Below are 20,393 nucleotides of genomic sequence, written 5' to 3'. Positions count from 1 at the left end.
TAATTAAACAAAGGCTGATTGAATTCTGTGTTTAAGTGTATCAATTCTGAGTAAGAGTATTGGCAGAGATATTTAATGTGATTTATCTAATCAGCTTTAAATTTGTATCTTTAGTTGTCTGTGATGAATTTTTTTGAGTAGCCAGTAGTGGAGCCACTTCTAGGCAAGTGCTTTTAGGGATGCTCAAGGCTTTGCTTTGCTCCCAATTTTGAGGGAAAATGAGATAATTTTTCATTGTGGTTACATTTATGCAGCAGGAGCAGGCGTCTGGTGGGATTATTGGATCAGGGGAACAAAGTGGGGTCTGGCCTGGGGTGGGGAAAGGAGGGACAGTGGAAGAGCTGCTCTGGTGATGGGCTGCAAGAGCTCTGAGGGGTTAGAAATGTTTGGGGAAGCTGGGATTTCACAGAATTGATTATTGAGGTTGGAAAAGAGCTCTGGGGTCACCAGCCTGTGCCCAGTCCCCACCTTGTCCCCAGCCTGGAGCTCTGAGTGCCACATCCAGGAATTCCTGGGACACCTCCAGGGATGGGCACTCCAAACCTCCCTGGGCACTTCCAATTCCTGATCCCCCTTTCCATGGGGAAATTCCTGCTGCTGTCCACCCTGAGCCTCCCCTGGCCCAGCCTGAGGCCGTTCCCTCTCCTCCTGTCCCTGTTCCCCCCGGCTGTCCCCTCCTGGCAGGGAGCTGTGCAGAGGCAGAAATTCCCCCTGAGCCTCCTTTTCTCCAGGTTGAGCTCCTTTTCCCGCTCCCTCAGGAATTCTCCAGCCCCTTCCCAGCTCCCTCAGGAGTTCTCCAGCCCCTTCCCAGCTCCATTCCGCTCCCTGGACATGCTCCAGCCCCTCAATGTCTGTCCTGCCAGGGCCCAAACCTGACCCAGAACTCCAGCTGTGGCCTCAGCCGTACCCAGCGCAGGGGACAGTCCCTGTCCTGTGCCAGGGCTGGTGCCAGCCTGCTGCCAGTGGCCCTGGGCACACCTGGGCTCACCTGGGCTCCAGTTCAGCCCCTCTCCTTTCCCAGCTTTCCAGCCTGCAGCTCCAGGGGCTGTTGTGTGGAACCTGATGGATCCAGCCTGTCCTCTTTGGAAGCACCCAGGGCATGGGGAGTGGAGCAGGGAGGAAATCCCTCCAGGACACACCATAACCTGCTCCTCACTTTAAAAGCTGGAGGAGCCACTGGAATTCTCTGGGAGAATCCATAAGTGTGGCTTAGATCCACCAAAAGCACTGGGCTGGAATTAGTGTGATCCTGGCTGGCCAGGCCCTCCTTTAATGGGATATTTTCCACTGCCTGCTAGAACCTTCCCCATCCCCTCCCCCAGGGAGGGGCAAAGTGATCATAAAATATTCCTGTGTTGATCCAACTTCCATGTGCTGCCTGGGGGAGGAGAAGTGGGCACGTTCCTTGGCCCTGCTGTGGTTTATCCCGAGCTTCCTGGCTTTCTGTTAATATTTCTTTTTTATAACTAAAAATTTGTTCCTGGGAATGGTTCAGCACTGGTGGCTCGATGCCAATGTACATACGCTTAATTTAGATTTAATGGGGACTAGAGTTTCAGACAGGAGGTGGAAATTAAGGGAAAAAAAAGGGGAATATAGAGCAAATTTCAAGAAAAAGCGTGTTTTACGTGAGGAAGCGCTGGTAAATACTTCACCGAGTAAAGTACGTGGAAACTCTAATGGCAAAGTTACTCTGAATTTGTTGACTGAAGCTTTTAGAAGCTGATAAAATCCTCTAACTCTCATCCTGTTAAATTTTATCACGTTTTTCCCCTTGGTTCTGAAAGCAAGGTCAGCCCACTGTTAAAATTTACTGTTAGAAATGGAAATGGTGAATTTGGAAGAGGGACACTTTATTCAAGGTGTGATAACTGCAGTGGCTGCAGCTTCCTTGGACGTTGCTTTCCTAATCCCCAGGGTTGAGAACAAATTTACTTGTTTTCCCCTTTATGTTTTGATACAGCATGGCAGCAGAAGGGAATTTTGTCTTGGCTTTGAAAAGGCAGAATTGTGGCTGATTTCTTCCAAGCTGTCTGACTTAGTGAAATTGGAATAAAATTAATTTAAATGGAAATAAATACTGATGTGATGAACACACGTTTGTCTGTGTGTGTGTTGTAGCTGCTCTGCCAGTTGTAGGTTGGTGGCTGTGCCCTTGTTTCAAGAATATCTGGGTATTGCTGAGGTGAAGTTGAACACTTTCAGCCTGTGGACAGTGGGTGTTGGAAACAGCAAATCATGTGAAGAAATGTTGAATTTGGTGATTTTTTTTTTTTTTTAATTTAATTTTGAAGGCACATGGTTGGATCGTTGGGTTGTCTGTGCAGGGCTTGGAGTTGGACCTTCAAACTCAGGATTTTTTGTGCTAAACATGAAGTATTCAAGTGGATTTATACAAAATTATTGCAATTTCTTCAGAGTAATGTGTAGCTATGAGTGGTTCCGATGCAACACGTGCAGTGTCAGTGAGTCCTGTACATAACCAAGCGAATGACAGCGAATCCTGTAAATAAGAATCTTTTCAACAGTTGGGTTTTGTTCTAATTTGGCCTTTTTTAGTGCTTGGAGTGGTGAATGTGTCCCCTGAAGGGCAGGGCAGGGCTCTGGCGTTGCAGGCCATGTGTGACACGATGGAACAGCGAGTGCAGCACAGCTGCTTTGTTCTGCTCAGCCTGGCCGGGCACCAGGACTTCTCAGAAATGGCAAATTTCACTTGCCAAAATGGCATCCACAAGCACAGAAGCACTGCCAGGGATTTTGGGCTTGCTGCCACGCTCTGTGCTGGCCCAAAAGTCTTTCACCATGAGCAGAATTTCAAGTGACTCAGTGCTGGCAGTGCTGGTATTTTGAGTAAACACTTTGGAGATGTGGGGAGGCCTCCTCAGAATCCTTCTCTAGGTTGTGTTGCTCTCCTAAAAAATTATCCTCTCCATGTCTGGCTTAATGGATTTCTTGGGCTCAAGTAGAAGAGGAAAATCATTGTGAGTAGTTGGATTTGATTTCATGTCAGTGTTGAGTTGGATTTGATTCCGTGTCTGTGTTAATGGATGAATTATCATTTCCATCGGTAAATCTCCATTTATCTCTCCCGCTTTTTTTACTCCAGGTTAAAAAAGGGGAAAAAAAAATCCATTGATCTCTTGGTATTCCTTGTCCAGCCCTTTGTAAACTGGGAGAAAGCACAGCTTGGAGAGATTGCTGTGATTTAATTTCAGTTTTACAGGTTGAAGGTTTCTCTTAAAACACTAATAAATAACCTGGACTGAGAATTCCAGGGGAGCAAGGCTGAGAAATATTTTGTCTTTAAAATCAGGATCATGATGCCTGAAAATGGAGCTGAGCTGTGAAAAAAAACAGGCAAGTTCATCCTAAAGAAAAAAGTCAAGTTTTGCTTTAGTTGTAATAAGATGTGAAGCAACTCCTTGTCCTCACTGAGTTTAGAAAGATTTTAGAGTCCTGTTAAGATCCCGAATTTGCAGTTTTTGCAAATCTGGTGTGTCTTGGGTCTTCCTGAGCTTTGTGAGTCCTGGAAGTTCTCCTTATCCTTTGGGAATGTGCAAGGGAAAGGCAGGAAAGCTTCAGCTCCTGTCACAGCCCTGGGTGCAGGAACATTTCCTCCTGGAAATCCCTTTGTAGGGTGCTCGTTTTTCTGAGAACTGAATCTTTTTATGGAAGGAGGAGGAAGAATTGAAGGTGTTGATGCCAGGTGAAATATTTCCCGAATATTAACCCTCTCCTTGCTGCTGCTTTGCAGGAGTGCATGCCTGGGCCAGCTCCTGCCCTGGGAGCTGCAGAGGTGCTGGAAGGGTTTTGCTGCTGGTTCTGAATGATGTCAGAGCAGGATTTGGCAGATGTGGTTCAGATCGCTGTTGAGGACCTGACTCCAGATAATCCAGGTAGGAGGGGATTTACAGCAGTGCCCATGAACTGGAAATCACTGCTGAGCTTTTCTTTAAAATACAAACTTGATTTTTTATTGCAAAAGGTGCTTTTGAAGCCCATATCCCGTATTTTCCATAGCTTCACTTGTGTATCTCCAAACCCTTGAGATTATTTTAGATTATTTTAGATTAGATTATTTTAGATTTGATTTGTTTCACTTTTCTCTTAAAGGCTTTGTTGCCTGTTTGGGTTTTGTGCAGGGGTAGACTAACCCCAAAACCAATTAAATATTCCTGCAGTCTTGTTTTTCTCCATGGTTTAGACTTTTCCTCCAATGGGAGCCATCCCCCATCCATTAGGAATTGTTTTATGTGTAAGAAAGCTTGGCTCATCCATTATTAAAATTCTTTGGACAGTAGAATTGAAAAACACTTCTGAAAGGAAGTATTTGGATATCAGTTGCTCAGAAATTGACTTCCTAAGTGAAAATACATTGAGATGTTGGTCCTCTGTGGCCATTGCAAGTTAATGACTGAAAGAACAGCAATGGAAGTGAGAGACACAGGCCAAAAAACTGCTTTTTCTGATACAAAATGAAAAAATTACCTCAGAAATGCTCCCAAAGAGTTGGAGGAGAAGCTGAGATCTGCCATTCCTCAAAAGTCTTTGCTCAAATTGGTGCAGGAGCTCAAACCTGGTCCCATCACCGCTGTCAGATATCTGAGAGAAACCCTGAACAAGCGTCAAAGCATTAAATTTAATTAAATTTTTGCGCTTTTGTTTTGTCCACTTACTGTATTTTTAATTTGAGCCTTGTCCTCTCGGATTCTAAACTCTGACAATGTTTTTTTTCCTTTGCAGTTGTGTTGGAGAACCATGAGGTGGCAGATGATGATGTGGAACCTGCCCTGAAACGTCAGAGGATAGAAATCAACTGCCAGGATCCCTCTATTAAGGTTATTTAATGCCCTTTCCTGGTTTTATTTCTAATGACCAATTAAGTTTTAGGAAAGTTATTACAAGAATGTAAAATAAACTGTTTATACCTAACACTGGAATTATTCTTATGGGTACTTGTGCATTTTTAGGCATAAATTTAAAAATCTGAATAATTATCTAATTTTCCAGTGTAGAATTAGTAGCAAGAATTTCAGATGCAATATAAAATATCACCAGAATTAATTCCACTGACCCAAAACACTGGGACATTTTTTTGATAAAGAAAATTAAGTTGACCAAAAAGATGAACTTGTATTTGTGTTACAATTTTATAGATACTTTCAGCATGTTTGAAGTTATTATTTGAGGCTAGCAGCATTCTCCTGATAGATAATTCAATTTAATTTAATAATAAAAATTAAAAAAAATAAAAAGATGATTTAATTCTGTCTCAGGAGCTCAGAAGTTGCCCTGCTGTTCTCACTGCTGTGATTTAGAACCCTAAACCAAAAACCCCTGGGTTTTTACCCAGGAGTGTGAGTAGATGATGAGTGTTTCAGTGCCACAGACACTGTCCTGTGTAATTCTGTGTTTTTGGGGTGATCCCAGGAGCTGGAGCTCGGTGAAGGAGGGGATTGGGGTGCTCGGTGGTTGCAGGGCCACAAGATGGCACAGCTGCTGTTTGCAAAGCACACACAGAGTGCAGCTCTTCCCTCTAATGGCCTGTTTTCCCAGGAGAACCCGACTGGAGTATGTTTACTTTTCAAAAAGATTGCTTAGCAAAACAGATTTTATTTATTTGCTTTTCTTGATTTGCTGTTCAGCAGGAAGCATTAATTGAATGAGTGGCATTAATTGTCTCCGAGATTTTTTGTGTTGATACAATTTCCACTGCAATTTATCTGTTTGGGCAGGAAAAAAAAACTTACTAACTTTATCCAGGAGGATGCATCCAGAGATTTATAATCCTTTTGTTTTCACATGTGGACTGGAAGGCAAGTCATTAGAAATGATTTTGCAGCAGATGAAATCATCCTGACAAAGTGCTTAGGTGAAAATGGCTTTGGCTGGGCTGCTTTTGGCTCCCAAATAAAGATCTGGAAGAATCCGAGCCCGCTGAAAAGCTCCTGGATGTCATCAGGAGTGGATTTTGTCACTAGACAGGCTGCAAGTTCCTTTAGGATTGGTTCCCAGGCACGTTTATCTGGAGCTTCCTTGGGAGTGGGGCTAAACTCAGAGCGCTCAATCCGGGTTCTTCTCCCTCCCCAGTCGTTCCTGTACTCCATCAACCAGACCATATGCCTGAGGCTGGACAGCATCGAGGCCAAGCTGCTGGCACTGGAGGCCACCTGCAAATCCCTGGAGGAGAAGCTGGACCTGGTCATGAACAAGCAGCACAGCCCCATCCAGGTGCCCATGGTGGCCGGGTCCCCGCTGGGCGCCACCCAGACCTGCAATAAAGTCCGATGGTAAGGACACGGCACTCCCCACTGCCCTAAAAACCCCACAGATCCAGGGTTTGGGCATTTCCTCCTCTCTGCTTGGCTGGCAAGAGGCTGCTGCTGGAGGTAGATTTCATTTATCTTGAAGGTAATTTTTGTAGCAGTTTTGTGATGTTACTCAGAAGCCGCTCCAGGGACAGTTTGCAGCTCTTCCCACATTTCACCCTGACTTTAACCAGATTCCTTCATCCATCCCCTGGAAAAGCCTCAGCAGCTCTTTCAGACAGGTTTTTGAGACATGCTCTGCTTTTATTTATAGCTATTTTGACTTAATGAGTTCATCATCATTCTAATTGCTTCTCATTTTACTTCTCTGCACCAGAAGTACAATGGAGTGTGTTTTATGAGCTTGTTTGCTAAAGAATCCTGCTAGAAAAATATCTCTGCTTATTTTGGAGTTAGAAGCTGGAGATGGAAAATCTCTTGAATAATCTAATGCACTTTGCTGAAAGAGCAGGCTTGACCTTCCCTTCGTGTCTCACTTCCCTAATGTGGTTTTAAATACCTAAATCTTGATGTGTCTGTCATCTTATCATCGAGGTGATCCCAGCCAGAGAAGTCTGCTTAACAAAAGACTCTTTTCTCCAACAATTCCTCCTCCTTTTTTGTATTTTTATAGCTGGAAAACATTTCGTACTTCTCTAAATAACCACTTTTTATTCTCCATTACAAAGGTGTGCAGGCATTTAATTTTTCTTTTAAGCAGGTGCTGTGTCTGGTTTTACGTCTGCTTTTGAGGGGGTCATACACTGAAAAGATTAATTGTGACTGGGTTGTGTAATAACAGCAACAAAATACATGGAATAAGGACTTGGATCATAGAGGAAGTAACCTGAGTTTACACCAGGGTTTTTGCTAAACACTCTTTTCTCAACAATTGTTTCTTCAAGAATCTTTTTGAAATCTGGGCTGATATTTTTTTTGTCATTAATTTAGAGATCTTCAAGTTCTTGTGCACGAGCTGAACTTTTTTACTGTGGTTTATGCACAAAAGGCTTCAGAAATCTTTTCAGGAACCCATGGCCCCTTTGGGACCCTATTAATTCCTGCTCAGTGAATGCTTTCCTCTGTAAATTGCACTATTCTGAGTTTCTGAAGGGATTTGTCAGACCTGAGCTGCTTGGTTTGGTTTGGTTTGTTTTTGTATCTCTGCAGCCATCAGAAATCTGTCCTGGCTGTTGGTGGTGCTTCATCTTTTGGTTTGGGTTACAAATTTTTGCTCCTCAGCCAGTCTGACCATCATTTAGACAGAAGTCTTGAAGACAGCAGGAATCTCTGCCCCAAATATTTGTTGCTGTTGGTCTGAAGTTGCACATTATCAAAGCTGTGATGCCAGGAGAGCACTGAAGGCTTTTTGTTCTGGAGCAGACTGTGGCCTGTGGGACTCGAGAGAAAATAGGGCTGGATGTGTTTAATTTGGCACTGGGGACACTCCAGTTGCAGAGGGACAATGTTTCCCTGAATTCCCTGTTTTTCATCCATAAATCCCTTTATCACTTGTTGATTGTTTCCAATTAAAGGCTGTTCCGTGGTACCAGCTCTTTGTCCTTCCCTCTTCCCCATCCATCGCAGAAGGCAGAGCTTCCCATAAGTTAGGGACAGGGATTTTCGGGTTCTCCACAGCAATGGGATTCTCCAGGCTCCTTGCCTTTCTCCTGCCACCAAACTCATGCTGGCTTTGCTGCTGTAACAAAAAGTTGTGGTTGTTAAAGGCTGTTGTGGGAGATGGTGCTGCCAGGAGAGCAGCTCTTGGAAAAAAATGGGAATAAATCCAGTAAATACCTCGGGATCCTGGCTGAGAATTGGGCCTGTGGGAATGCCAGGAGCTGGTGGGTGGGGGGCTGGCCACGATTCTGCCTCTCAGGTGTGACCCCACCTGCAGAGCTGCCCCGGGCACAGCACAGGGAGGAGCTGGAGGGAGTCTGGAGGAGGCTGTGGGATGATCTGAGGGATGGAGCAGCTCTGTTGGGAGGAAAGGCTGGGATTGTTCACCTGGAGAAGCTTCAGGGTGATCTTACTGCAGCCTTCCAGGACCTGGAAGAGACAACAAGAAAGATGGAGGAGGACTTTGGACAAGAGATAGAGGGACAGGACACAGGGAATGGCTCCCACTGCCAGAGGGCAGGGATGGGTGGGATACTGGGAAGGAATTGTTCCCTGTGAGGGTGGGCAGGCCCTGGCACAGGTGCCCAGAGCAGCTGTGGCTGCCCCTGGATCCCTGGAAGTGCCCAAGGCCAGCTTGGAGGTGTTCAGAGGTAAATGGAGAAAATCCAGAGGTAAATGAAGCTCAGGTATTTTCCTGGACCCATTTTTTTTGCTCCAGGTGAAATACAGACCACAAACGTCTGGTTCTGTTCCATATACATTTGTGGTTAATTGATAACAAGTATAGAGATAAAAACGTTTATATTTTTGTCTTTAATGAGAGTGGGACAGTTAAATGGAACTGCAGATTAATTGCACTAAATTAACGAGCCGAGATCCATCCTGGTGTCCTTGAACAAAACTCGTTGGGGGTTGAGCATTGCCTTATTAATGTGGAGGTTCCCCAGATGCAGTTTTGTACCAGATGGGATGTTTGAATTTGCTGTATTTTTGTAGGTGTGCATCATTAAAATGTTTGTTTTACCATTAAATTTAATCAGCAGAAGAATTGAACTGAGTTTGGAACCCACTTTGCAACGTGCCATTTGGCAAAGCCTCCTGGCTCCACATCCCCCAAATTCCAGAGCTGTGTTTCTGCTGAATGTTTCCTTGTTTACAAATGGGATTGGGGTCAAATAATGCAAAATTGAGAGTTGAGGTGATTTTAAATGAGGTTGTAAAGCAGGGAATGTGGTGTGGAATGAATTGTGGGGGGACTGTTCTAGATTTAGCAAAAATGTTGTTGCTCCTGCATAAAACCTTTAGGAAAACAAACAGACCTAAAGAAATATAATCAAGGCATTGGTGTATAAACCCTAAAATAACCAGAATTCTATTTTTAAAATTTATATATATCTATATATTTATTTCTTCTGTGAGTTACAAACCCCTTGGCCGACCTAATTGCATTTTTATCAGGAGGATTTTTACAGATTATAATAAACTATCCCACTATGCTAATCCAGACTTGTAGGAGGAATAATAATTCCTCAGCCCTTATCAGTGAGCAGTGGCTGCTGAGTCTCTTCCCTGTGTTCACTGCAGTTGATATTATAACTCATTAGGGGATGTAAACCACTTTATATCCTTTTATTTCACTCGGTGATAAATAAATTAACATTGTGAACCTTCAGGATTTTTGCTGGTTTAAACTTAATTTAAGAGCTAATTGCTCCTTCTTGGAATTGCTTCTGAAGAGCCTGAATTTGCAGGAAGATTTGAATCGATCAATTTGGAAGCAAAGCATGGATTGAGGAGCAGAGGATCATGCAGGGTGGGGGATTTCTTCTCAAGGTGCAGGTCCATGAATCAGCCTGAGCTCACACACTGAAAATTCCAGGCCTGGAAAAAACATTTCCCTGGAGACAACTCAGCAGTGCCTGGGGATGAGAGGGAGTCACACAGAGTCAGAAATTTGGGTTGACTTGTCAAGGTTTGATTTGGAGAAGCTTTGGACTTGCCCAGGTTTTCAGGAATTCTGTCACAATCCAGGTTTAATAATCCTTAATTTATCCTTCCCTTTCCTGGGGCCTCACCCAGCAGCAAATGTGCAAAAAAAAGGTAAATTCTGGGAGGCCTGGACACAACCACAACTGGACTTTTTTGATTCTTTGATTTTTTTGGGGATGGACCCTCTGGGATTGATGAATTCCCAACCTTCCCCTTTCTGTCAGGAGTCTCTGGCACTGAGCAAACATTTCTTTTGAATTCCATAAATCATTGCAAACAATTATTTTGATTATTTGAGTTCTAGGGTCACAGCTGGGGATTCTCCCAGGTGGAATTCTGGGGCTGTTTTCCTGCAGGATTGAGGAGGAAGGGGCTGCAGGGAAATGGCACAACTGGGGGACAGAGTCAGTATTGACAATGAAAAAATCATCGTTAACCCTTCAGGAATTAAAAAATTCTGTTTAGAATCACAAGATTTTTAAAGAGCACAGAAGAAGTGGAAGCAAAATTTTCATGTTTTTGAGCAAAATAATTTGGTGAAGTGAAATTTCAGTTAAGGGGGTGAGGATTTGAATGGCTGTTCATAATTTTGTGGATTGGGCCACAAAATTGTCGCTTTTCCAGCCTTTTGAGGCCCCTGTTTTCAGTTCTGATGGAGAGATCAAGGGGTTTTCACACATCACTTGTGTCTGAACAATCTGTTTTCAGGTAGAGTTTGTGAATTGTGTTTTGTGTGGTTTTGTACATGAAGGAGGTCGGTGCCAGCACCGAGCAGCGTTTCAGCCCAGAGGAATTGCTGTGCCTTGGAATATGGGATAAAAACCCCAAATTCCTTCTTGAGGTGTAGTAGAGAAGTTTCTCTGAAAATTACAGTTCTGTCCTGCATTCAAAAATTGAGTTTATAAACAGAACAAATGAAATAAAGGCATTATTAGATTATCTGTCAGCTCCTCTTTCATTATCCAGGGTTCTGTTGTTTCTTTGGCTGTGGAAGGAAAAAAAAAACCCAATAAAAGCCTCTCAAAACTTGACATCTTTAATTCCTTGGAAAACAGGACAATGCTTTCCAAAATCTCCTAATTTGTCACAAAACTTGTCAGCCTCAACCTCTTGAGGTTTAATTTGATTTTGCCTTCCTGGCCACGTGGATTTCATGGAGAAGATTTCTGTGATCCCTTTCTATTTCTGTATTTCTATCAGCAGCACAAGTTGAGACTGAAAATAAGGGCTGGGATTTTTATTCATTCCAAATTCCCCCAGGATTAGGAGGAAGTGGCATCTCCCATTAAACAGCTCCCACACCCAGCAGAGTTCTTGTGGAATTTCACATTCCATGAGCGTTGCACTCGGATATTGGGGAGCCGAGTGCCCAGGAATTTGGGAATAAATTGGGAAGCAATTTAAGCACTTAAGGGGAGAGAGAAAGGTCAGTTATGGAATTAAACCAACAATTTAGCATCATCCTTTCAGCTGTGTTTTGGAGAGTTCAATAATTCCTGCGTGGATGGGGTGGAATTAATTTATGTAACTTTTCAGACTGACCAAGATTTGAACTGTGGATTCCTTCTCCCCACTGCAATTTTTCTAGAATTAATGGTTTCTGGTGAAATATCATTTCTGAGAGGTCAATAATTCAAGTGAGAGCTGAGCAAGTAGCAGCTGATGATTTAGGGCTGAGGAAAGGATGGAAAAAGTGTGGTTTGGATCTTTTTAATTGCAGTGGTGCTGTTTCAAATGTGCCTGTCAGGCTTAAAACAGAAAAATAAACTTTTACAAAGAGGTGGTTTTGCCTTCTTAAAGAGAATTTACACTGAAAATCAGATTTTAGGTAATAAAGCTCCTTCAAGTTTTAGACAAAGATTTCAGGTGTGTTACCAGGTTTGATGTTTTACTTTTTTTGCTTGGAAATTTTACATTTTCCCTGTTAACTTAGCTCAGGATAAGCATGAAATCCTTTAATTTGGGAGGTTTGCAGGACTCCTGTTCACTCTTACATGGATAAACAGTTTATTTATTCCCACTCAGCTTTGGGTCAGAGATCTCAGGGAATCCTTTTAGTTCCATTTGGAATCAACATCCTTTAATTGTAAGGGTTTCTGGGAAGGGTTAAAAAGAAGGAATACATGGGAATCAAACAGGATTTGGATTTAGACACACATTAGGGGGGCATCTACTCGTCTAATTACTGTCTAAGAATATTTAAAATCTATTAAAATGTGGTTTAGCCTCCTCCCTTAAATCCCATCGATGAGACAAATTCCAGGGAAAGCAGAACATTTAATTCCATGGCTCCATGAGCACATTCCAGGAATAAATGGAAAGGTGCAGGACGTGGAATTTGGTTCAGGCCAAACGCCTTCTTAGGGCTCATCTTTGCTTTCTGCCTAAAGAAACAATTAAAAAATGATTGTATTTAATAAAAGTGGGCAGGTTTTTACCTCATGGATGTTGGAAAATGGGATAATGTTTAGTGAAACTCTAAAAATCTTTATCTGTGTGAAGCAGAGCGCTGGGTTGTGAAAGGCTGTGTTACACACAATATATTTAATTTATTGAACAGACAATAAACAGAAGGGGGCAGAAAAGCCTTATTTATTCTTTTGGGTTCCAGCCTGGCAGAATTTAAATATTTAGAATGGTCCAGTTGCTGGGAATTTGAAAATCCAGCAGTAAAAGCAGTCCCTGGAAACTTTTCCTGTAGGTTGGAAAATTAATTCTGCCAGTGCAAGAAAATGAATGAAGAGGAGAGCAGGTAATCAATTCATGATTAAAGGGACAAGGTTTGGAAATAACAGGAATTTTAGTGGTGTCACAGAATAATTTGTGTACCAGTTTAGAGCAGTTTAAAATACCAGTAACTCTATTTTTAAAAATTGCAGAAACCACTGGTCTTGCTTTTGGAGAATCAAATAATAAATGAAATTTAGAGTAATTTCAAACACTCGAGTTTGAAAAAGAAATAATTGATTTATTTCAGTGGGTTTGGAGGGCCCCAGTTTTACTCAAAGCAGGATGGAAAGGAGCAGTAGAGGAATTCAGATCTTCCCAAGGATGAACCAGCCTGAAAGGTTGGAATTGCTGATCCTGGAGGTCTTTTCCAACCTTTGTGGCTCTGTTACATCTCCCAGATCTCGCTGAGCTTGGAGCCCCTGCTCCATCTGCTTTCCTTGGCAGCAGCTGCCACTTTACTGCTGCATTTCCACCCCTAAAACCCCTTGGAATGTCTTTCCAAACATCATTTCCCCCTTTTTTTTTCAGGAACTGTACATTTTTGCATATCTTGAGCTCCATCTCTTTGTTCCATGAGCAGGAAATCTGCTCCAAATAACTCCTGGAATTGTGGTTTTCATACCAAGGGGAGAGCAGGATTTCTTTAAGGTGCCCTCAGGGGATCTGGAAATTCGGGATTTAGTCCCTAATTTCATTCCAAGCATCCTTGGAATAGCTGGAAAATGTCTGTGGTGGTGGCAAGGGCACGGAGCTGGCTGGGAACTTGGAAAAGCAGAATTACCTGGTGGGAATTCTTTACAAACCTCTCAGAAAGAATTCAGGGCTGTTTGCAGGAACCTGATATTGTATTTATTTGTTACCTGCTGATCAGTGAGGCTTCAATTCCTGTAATTAACATCTTGAAATCCAAGTTATAACACTGCCTCCTACCCCTCCCAAGATTTTTGCACTTAAACTTCTGCTGATCCCAGAATTTGTCAGAAAATCAGCTCAAAGCAACTAATTGTATAATGAAGGATTCCGAGTCTTTGCTCCTATTTCAAACTGTGTTTCCTAAACATCCAGAATTTCTGTTTGAATCAATAATTTCACTCCTGGAAGCTGCTGAGGATCAGGGCAGCTCCCTCATTTCCCACTGAGCACAATCTCCACTTGCTGCAGTGCTGCTCCTTATCTGCCTCAGGAAGTAAAGGCTCAAAGAAGGGTAATAACTGTAAATTTCTCTCCAGCCTGCCTGAAAACAAGATATCTCTGCTGTTGTATTTTTATGAGTACATTTATCTTCAAAAAGGGTGGTATTGACCTGGTGCTTATGGCATGACCCAGCCTTTTCTTGGCCATAATCAAAAGTAGAAGACTGACAATTAATGTAATTTCTAGCACTTTTCAAAACTGGTTTTGTCACATGTGGCCTGGATGGATTTTTTTCTTTTTTTTCCATTTTTTTCCCTGTTTTGTTCTCATTTTTTCCTATTATTTTTTCTTTTTTCCCCATTTTTTCTATTTTTTAAAGGTTTTTTCCCTATTTTTTCTTTACCATTTTAAAAAATATTTTTCTATTTTCTTCTTTTTTCTATTTCTTCCATTTTTTCTATTTTTAAAAGTTTTTTCTATTTTTTCCTGATTTTTAAAAAGATTTTTTCTATTTTTTTTCCTATTTTTTTGCTATTTGTTTTTCCAATTTTTTTTCTGGTTTTGTTTTTTTTTTTCCTCTATTTTTCTTGGCTTTATGTATTTCTTAAAGGCAAAACTTTCCTTGGACCCTGTGCCACTACACTTAATTTTTACAGTTTCAGCTGTGGTTAAAATGAGAGATTTTTAAATTTTGTTGTATTTTTTTTAAACCAAGATCTCAAATCATTTGTGTCCCCATCGAGGTGGTGGAAAATCCCTGGAGGAATGAGCCTGGCTTGGGAGCAGGAGGATTTGGGATCACCTGTGGCTCTCAGGCAGTTGAACTCCTTGGAAATGGATGTTATTATCTTGATTCAGCATTTCTCAGTGCACAAAAATCCCCAGGAGAGTTTAATGGCTTTGAAAATGGGATTAAAACTAAAATTAAATTCAAAAAATAATAATTTTAAACTTAATTTAAAGCTGGTAATTGATGTTTTCCTGCCCCCATCCAGCCAGAGGCTCCTCTGTAGGTAAAGATGGATTTTGTAACTTGGAAAATCTCTGATTTGTACTTACTTGAGTTGAAAATTTGATGTTGACTGTGTTTAAATTGTTTGGATAAAGCATAATTGCTTTATCTTTTATTATAAATTGCTCTCAGGCCTCTCAGCTCCAGGAGTTTTTCCAGCCCTGCCTGGTGTTCTTTGGCTTTTCCTTTTCCAGGACCTCATCCTGGGGCTTCTCTGGGGGATGCTCAGAATCCAAGGAGAATTTTTAATCCTGAACTCTCACTGAAAATGCTGGATTCCACTGCTGCTTTTTTGGCAGTGGGCTGTGCCTGGAGCACAAATTTGGGAATTTCACTTGGAATTGTTGGGGTGCCTGTGCAGCCTTGGCTTCCCACCTGCTCCTCGCCAGGTTTGTTCATCTTGGGGCATAAATCCAATGGAATTTCATGGATTCTTTGCCAATCTGTGGGTTTGGTGCAGTGTGAGATCCTGAGTGGGTTTTCTCACTCCTTTTTGGATCTGTGTGAGCAGCAGGCAAAGGAAGCATGTGGCCATCAGGAGGAAGGAGCATTTTGACATTATCTTCCTAAATAATGATGAAAAGATGCAAAGGGGGGCTGAACAGGAGTGTTAGTGAAAGATAAACTGGGATAAAAATAAGGAAAACACCACGTTGTACAACAATATTTGTTATATTTCAATTTTCTCCCTGCTGGGGGTAACGGTGATATTCCTCCACACATGAATTGTACATTTAAATCTTAATTTCAACTGGGAAATACCAGAGTTCAAGGGTTCTTTTCTAGCCTGGCTTTCCTTAAGGCTGGAGAGTTTTCCAGCAGGAATTCCAGCTCTTCTTCCCATTATTGCTTGTCCATGAACTGATCCGTGGGAGTGAGGACAAAGGGAAGAACCTGTCTGAAAATCTCCCTCCAAGTCACTTTTGGTTTTTTAGAGAAACTTTTTTGATCCTCATGGAAGAGAGAAATGTCAGCTCATTCCTTCTGCCTGATTCCTCTCTCTCCAAACAGAAAGCTCAGCTGGGAGGAGGAGCAGAGGATGGTCCTGGCATTGCCAAAAGCTCTTCTCTGTCTCTGGCTGCACTCGGGGTGATTGGCAGATTATTGGCAGTGGAACCCCAGCCTTTAAGATGAATGATCAGATCTGACTCGCACATTTTCCATACTGAAAATGACCTTTGGCAGCAATTTCCTTATGTAAAATATAGACTGGCCTTTTGTATTTAAAAAAGCAAAACAAAACAAAAATCAGAGGCTAAATATGCAATTCGTTAGTTGAAATGTTTATTTTTTAGGAATATTTTCACCCGTAATTTGACAGATTATTCAGTAAACTGCTTTAAAAAAATTCCCAAATATCTGCAGGTTGCATGCATTTAATTTTTTTTTAGAGATTTGTGTCCAAGAAGAGGCAAATTGCTGCTCCAGTCTCTCCAAGTCCTAATGCTTCTGGGGAAAGGAATATGAGCACAGATGGAAAGTTCTGGGCTTGTGAAACTCCCCCTGACCCCTGGAATATTTTCCTTCCATCTTCCCCCTGAGTACTGGCAGCACTCAAAGTTTCTTCCCTTGGGATCTGAGGGAATATCCAAAGCTTTCCTCCTCCTCCTTTGTGTTTTAGTACAGAAGGAATGGTTAAAGTTGTTTCATCTTCAGAAGGAGAGGGAGAGATTGAAGAAAGGAATTGGAATAATCCAAGGATGCACTTGGCTGTAATGAATTTTAATGTATTTTTGTCAGCTTGGCACCGTATTTTGATTTTATGTAGAATTCCATTTTTAATTTTGTATCCATTCATAACTATTTATTTATATATATATAAAATATACTATATATTATTTATATTATACATATTATATGTTATATATGTATTTATATATATATTATATTTATATATATATATGTAATCACATTATTTATTTCTAGATAAATCTGAGAACAGGGACTAGAAGATCTCACAGGGAAGCAAATTCTTTATCACCCTCCACAAGTCCCTGCCAGGAAGGTGCAGGCAGGTGGGAATTGGGCTCTGCTCCCAGGGAACAGAGACAGGATGAGAGGGAGCAGCCTCAGATTGGACAGCAGGAAGAATTTCAAGCAAATCCATAAAAATGAGCATTACTAAAACAAAGCAACCCCTCCTAATTCCTTATTTTATGCCAATTTTTAGTGCTAAGGCTTTTTTTTAATAAGAGCAAAATGCTAAGGACTTTCTAAATGTAATTTTATTGCATTTATCTCTCCAGTTGAAATTAATTATTCAGAGTCTTCATTAAAAAGAAGCTTTGGTAAGTGACATTTTAAACAGGCCTTCAGAAGTGATTGCAAGGGAGATGGTGATAAAGAACAGTATCTGAAAGGAAGTGCAAAATACTTGAACATTGAAACTGGGATGTGAGAACTTGCAGAGGAGCTGTTTGGATAATTTGGGAAATGTAATGAGCACACACACGGCGCTGCTGGCCTGGGAGCTGCCACATCTCCTTGTTGTATCAAGTGTTTGGTGAGGTTTTTAAATGTTTGGCACAGAGAAAAGAGATGAGAATTGTCTTTTTTTTAAAACAAAAATGTGTGGGTTTTCCCCTTGAGCAGGTGACTGGCTAAATCCTGATTCTCCAGAGAATGACAGGAAAGCAACAGAACCCCCATTTCTTTATTTCTTTCTAAAATCTGAGCTCCACGTGCACGTGAGGAGCTCTGGCAGAGCCTGCAGTGGTCTGGGATGAGCCAGACATCTTCCAGAGCCTCCCCAGGTCTGAGATCCTTGGATTCCCTGAGGAATCCCATCTGTTTCCAGCAGCACACGCAGGCCCTGGCAGTGGGAGGCAGGGCATCGGAGCCTGGGACTTTTGGAGCCAAAAACTCTGGGGTCAAGCATTTTATTTGTGCCAAAACCAGGATCCATTCATCCTCAGATCCACGACAGGCCCTTATCTCCCCTTGGTGATGGATAATTTGGTGTTTCAGGCTCACACAGCCACGTGAGTGTTCAAGTGCATGCTCTGCTACAGCTGAAGGAAACGCACTTGCTGTCACCAGATTGGCTTCATTTGTGCTTCAGCAATTAGCCAAGGGAAAATAAACGACCCCCAGTCACGTTTGGGATGTTGGAGCAGTGGAAACAAGAGCGAGCTGTTGACTGTGGGGAGCGGAGGGAAACTAAACCAACATTTCTCTGCTTCGGTTCTCCCTGAGCACAGCAGGAACAGCTGAAGTCTCCAGTCCCCCTCTGGAATATTGAGTGATGGTGTGGCAGTAATGTGAATAATCGCTGCAAACAGATCAGGTGCCAGTCTGCATGTGGAGACAGCTGTTTATTTCACATTTCCTTTTGCAGCCCAGTGTAAACTGCATGATGTCTCAAGTTTTCCTTCTCCATTGGCATCAGGAGCGATAAGAGAAGCTTTTTGTGGTTTCTCACGCGTGAAATGATTTTGGTGTTTGGTTTTAGGGTTTTTAATGTGTGAAATGCACTCAGGTGGTTTAGTCTTGTTTAGTTCAGTTAGAGTCTGGTCCTGTTTGCTCTGATGCTTCTTGAGCTGCTCATCTCCTCACCCTGGAGGACAACCCACACCCTTTAACCATGCTCATCATCCTCTTTTGCAATCAATCCTTTCAGATTCTCTTTTCCTAGGAGTCGTCTGCTGAAACTGGTGCATTACCGTGTACAGCAGCCACAGCACCTCTGCAAACACTGGGATTCTCCCAGAAGGAATTTGGTGGAGCTGTGATTTACACACTTCCCCCGTGTGTCCTGAATTGATGAATTCCTTATTGCTTCCCCAGGGGTCGTGGACTTTGATATAATTCCATTGGAGCCATCCATCCTCTGGAAAAATCGGAGTGCTCGAGGTGTCAGGCTCGATGGATTGCCGGCGTCAGCAATGTCGGGAGAGGGACGAGGCCCAGAGGCCTCCCTGGATTACTTAAACCAAAAACCTCTTCATGGATTATTTATAAGTTTTGCTCCTTTACATTCCTGTTCCCTCTGTGCTTTTTTTCTTTTTTGTTTGCAGTGTTGTCCCTCAGACCACAGTGATCCTCAACAACGACCGGCAGAATTCCATCGTGGCCAAGATGGTGGGGCAGGAGGAGCCGCTGAGCAGAGCGGCAGATTCCCTGGAGAACATCCTCAGCAAGTGAGTGACAATCCCTGGAATCCTCCCTCAGTCCCTCCTTGGGCAGGACCAGTTTCAAAGGCAATTTGAAGGGAAAGCGAGGAATGCTCGAGGTAATAATGGGGGAAAGATTGAACCTGGGCTTGGATGGGTTCTCCTGCTTCCCTCTTGATGGGAGAGAACATCCTGGAGGAGCTGGGATTATCTCTGTGTTAAGTTAAAGAAGGATTTTTCCATGCACAATCCCTTGGGAGCACGCCAAAATCCTGTATTTGACCAGCTGAAGGAGGACTGTGCAGTCCAAGGAAAACTTGGACTACCTAAAGTGAATTTTAAGCAAGCAGACCTAGGGATTCTGGGTGGAAAATGGTTGTAATTAATATATTTTTATAAATTACTTGGATATTTCTTTTGTTCTGCACACAGGGCCTAGACTTTTCCATTGAAGCAGATGTAGGCAGTTGATACCTAAGATTTTTTTTTTATTCCTTCTGCTGTGACCCAAAGAACACAGTCTTAAGTTGCACCAGGGGAAACATAGGTTGGATGTTAGGAAAAAATACTTTCAAAATATATATTTTCAAATATATATATATATATATATATAAAATACATAAAAAATACATTTTCAGAAGTATATTGATCTCAGAGGAAGAGTGATAAAGTACAGGAATTGTCTGCCCGAGGAGGTGGTGGAGTTGCCATCCCTGGATGTTTTTAACAAAAGACTGGATGTGGCACTCGGTGCCATGATTTAGTTGAGGTGTTTGGGAATGGGTTGAACTCATCTTTTCCAGCCTGGTGATTCTGTGTGATTTTTATTTTGCTGGATAGCTCCGAGTCCCACAGGAGCAGAGCGGTGTGAAGGAGCGCATTTTATCCAGCCCGTTCCTTTTGTCCATTAGCGCTTTCAATCCCCTCACGAGCACGTGCAGGGCCACCAGCTGAACCCCAAACTCTGGAATTTTCAGTTCTGTGCTGAGGGGCTCTCTGAGGTGCACGCTGTTCCTTGCAGCGCGGTGCCGGGGCGCCGGCAGAACACCATCGTGGTCAAGGTGCCCGGCCACGACGACAGCCACAACGAGGACGGCGAGAGCGGCTCCGAGGCCAGCGACTCCGTGTCCAACAGCGGCCAGGTGGGCAGCCAGAGCATCGGCAACAACGTCACCCTCATCACCCTCAACTCTGAAGGTATGGCTGCTGCCAAGGCTGTTCTTGGCCTTGTTTGTGCTTTTTGTGTGACCTCAGTACTCTTGTGCTTGTAACTGCTGAGGTAACTCAGGCCAGGAGGGCAAGCATCCTAAAGGCCTCGCTGGAAAACCCTCAGCTATCTTGGGAAACCAAGGTCCTCTCCAGAATAAATCCTGTAAACTGGAGATTTGGCTCATCCAGGGGGAATTTCTGGCTCTGCACAGCTCCCTGCCAGGAGGGGACAGCCGGGGGGAACAGGGACAGGAGGAGAGGGAACGGCCTCAGGCTGGG

General features: G+C 42.8%; 1 protein-coding gene across 6 annotated transcripts in view; it reads left to right on the top strand.

Moving 5' to 3' along the window:
* The window catches only part of BANP (BTG3 associated nuclear protein), a 109,432-nt gene that overhangs the window by 7,070 nt on the left and 81,969 nt on the right, over positions 1 to 20,393 (top strand). For 5 of the 6 annotated variants that reach the window (XM_088062403.1, XM_088062399.1, XM_088062400.1 and 2 more), the window contains exons 2-6: positions 3,755 to 3,896; positions 4,744 to 4,838; positions 6,091 to 6,290; positions 18,810 to 18,932; positions 19,927 to 20,102. In XM_088062403.1, the coding sequence (XP_087918529.1) occupies positions 3,827 to 3,896; positions 4,744 to 4,838; positions 6,091 to 6,290; positions 18,810 to 18,932; positions 19,927 to 20,102 (664 nt within the window). In that variant the 5' untranslated portion in view covers positions 3,755 to 3,826. Of the gene's footprint in view, positions 1 to 2,876; positions 2,982 to 3,754; positions 3,897 to 4,743; positions 4,839 to 6,090; positions 6,291 to 18,809; positions 18,933 to 19,926; positions 20,103 to 20,393 lie in introns of those variants that run through there. The other variant, XM_088062402.1, reaches the window with a different exon arrangement.

This window comes from Pseudopodoces humilis, chromosome 14 (assembly GCF_049639895.1).
Source record: "Pseudopodoces humilis isolate 2021_Gansu_Grassland_sample_001 chromosome 14, ASM4963989v1, whole genome shotgun sequence".
NCBI lineage: Eukaryota > Metazoa > Chordata > Aves > Passeriformes > Paridae > Pseudopodoces > Pseudopodoces humilis.
The sequence above is the reverse complement of the archived record's forward strand: the minus strand, read 5'-3'. Positions and strand labels throughout refer to the sequence as shown.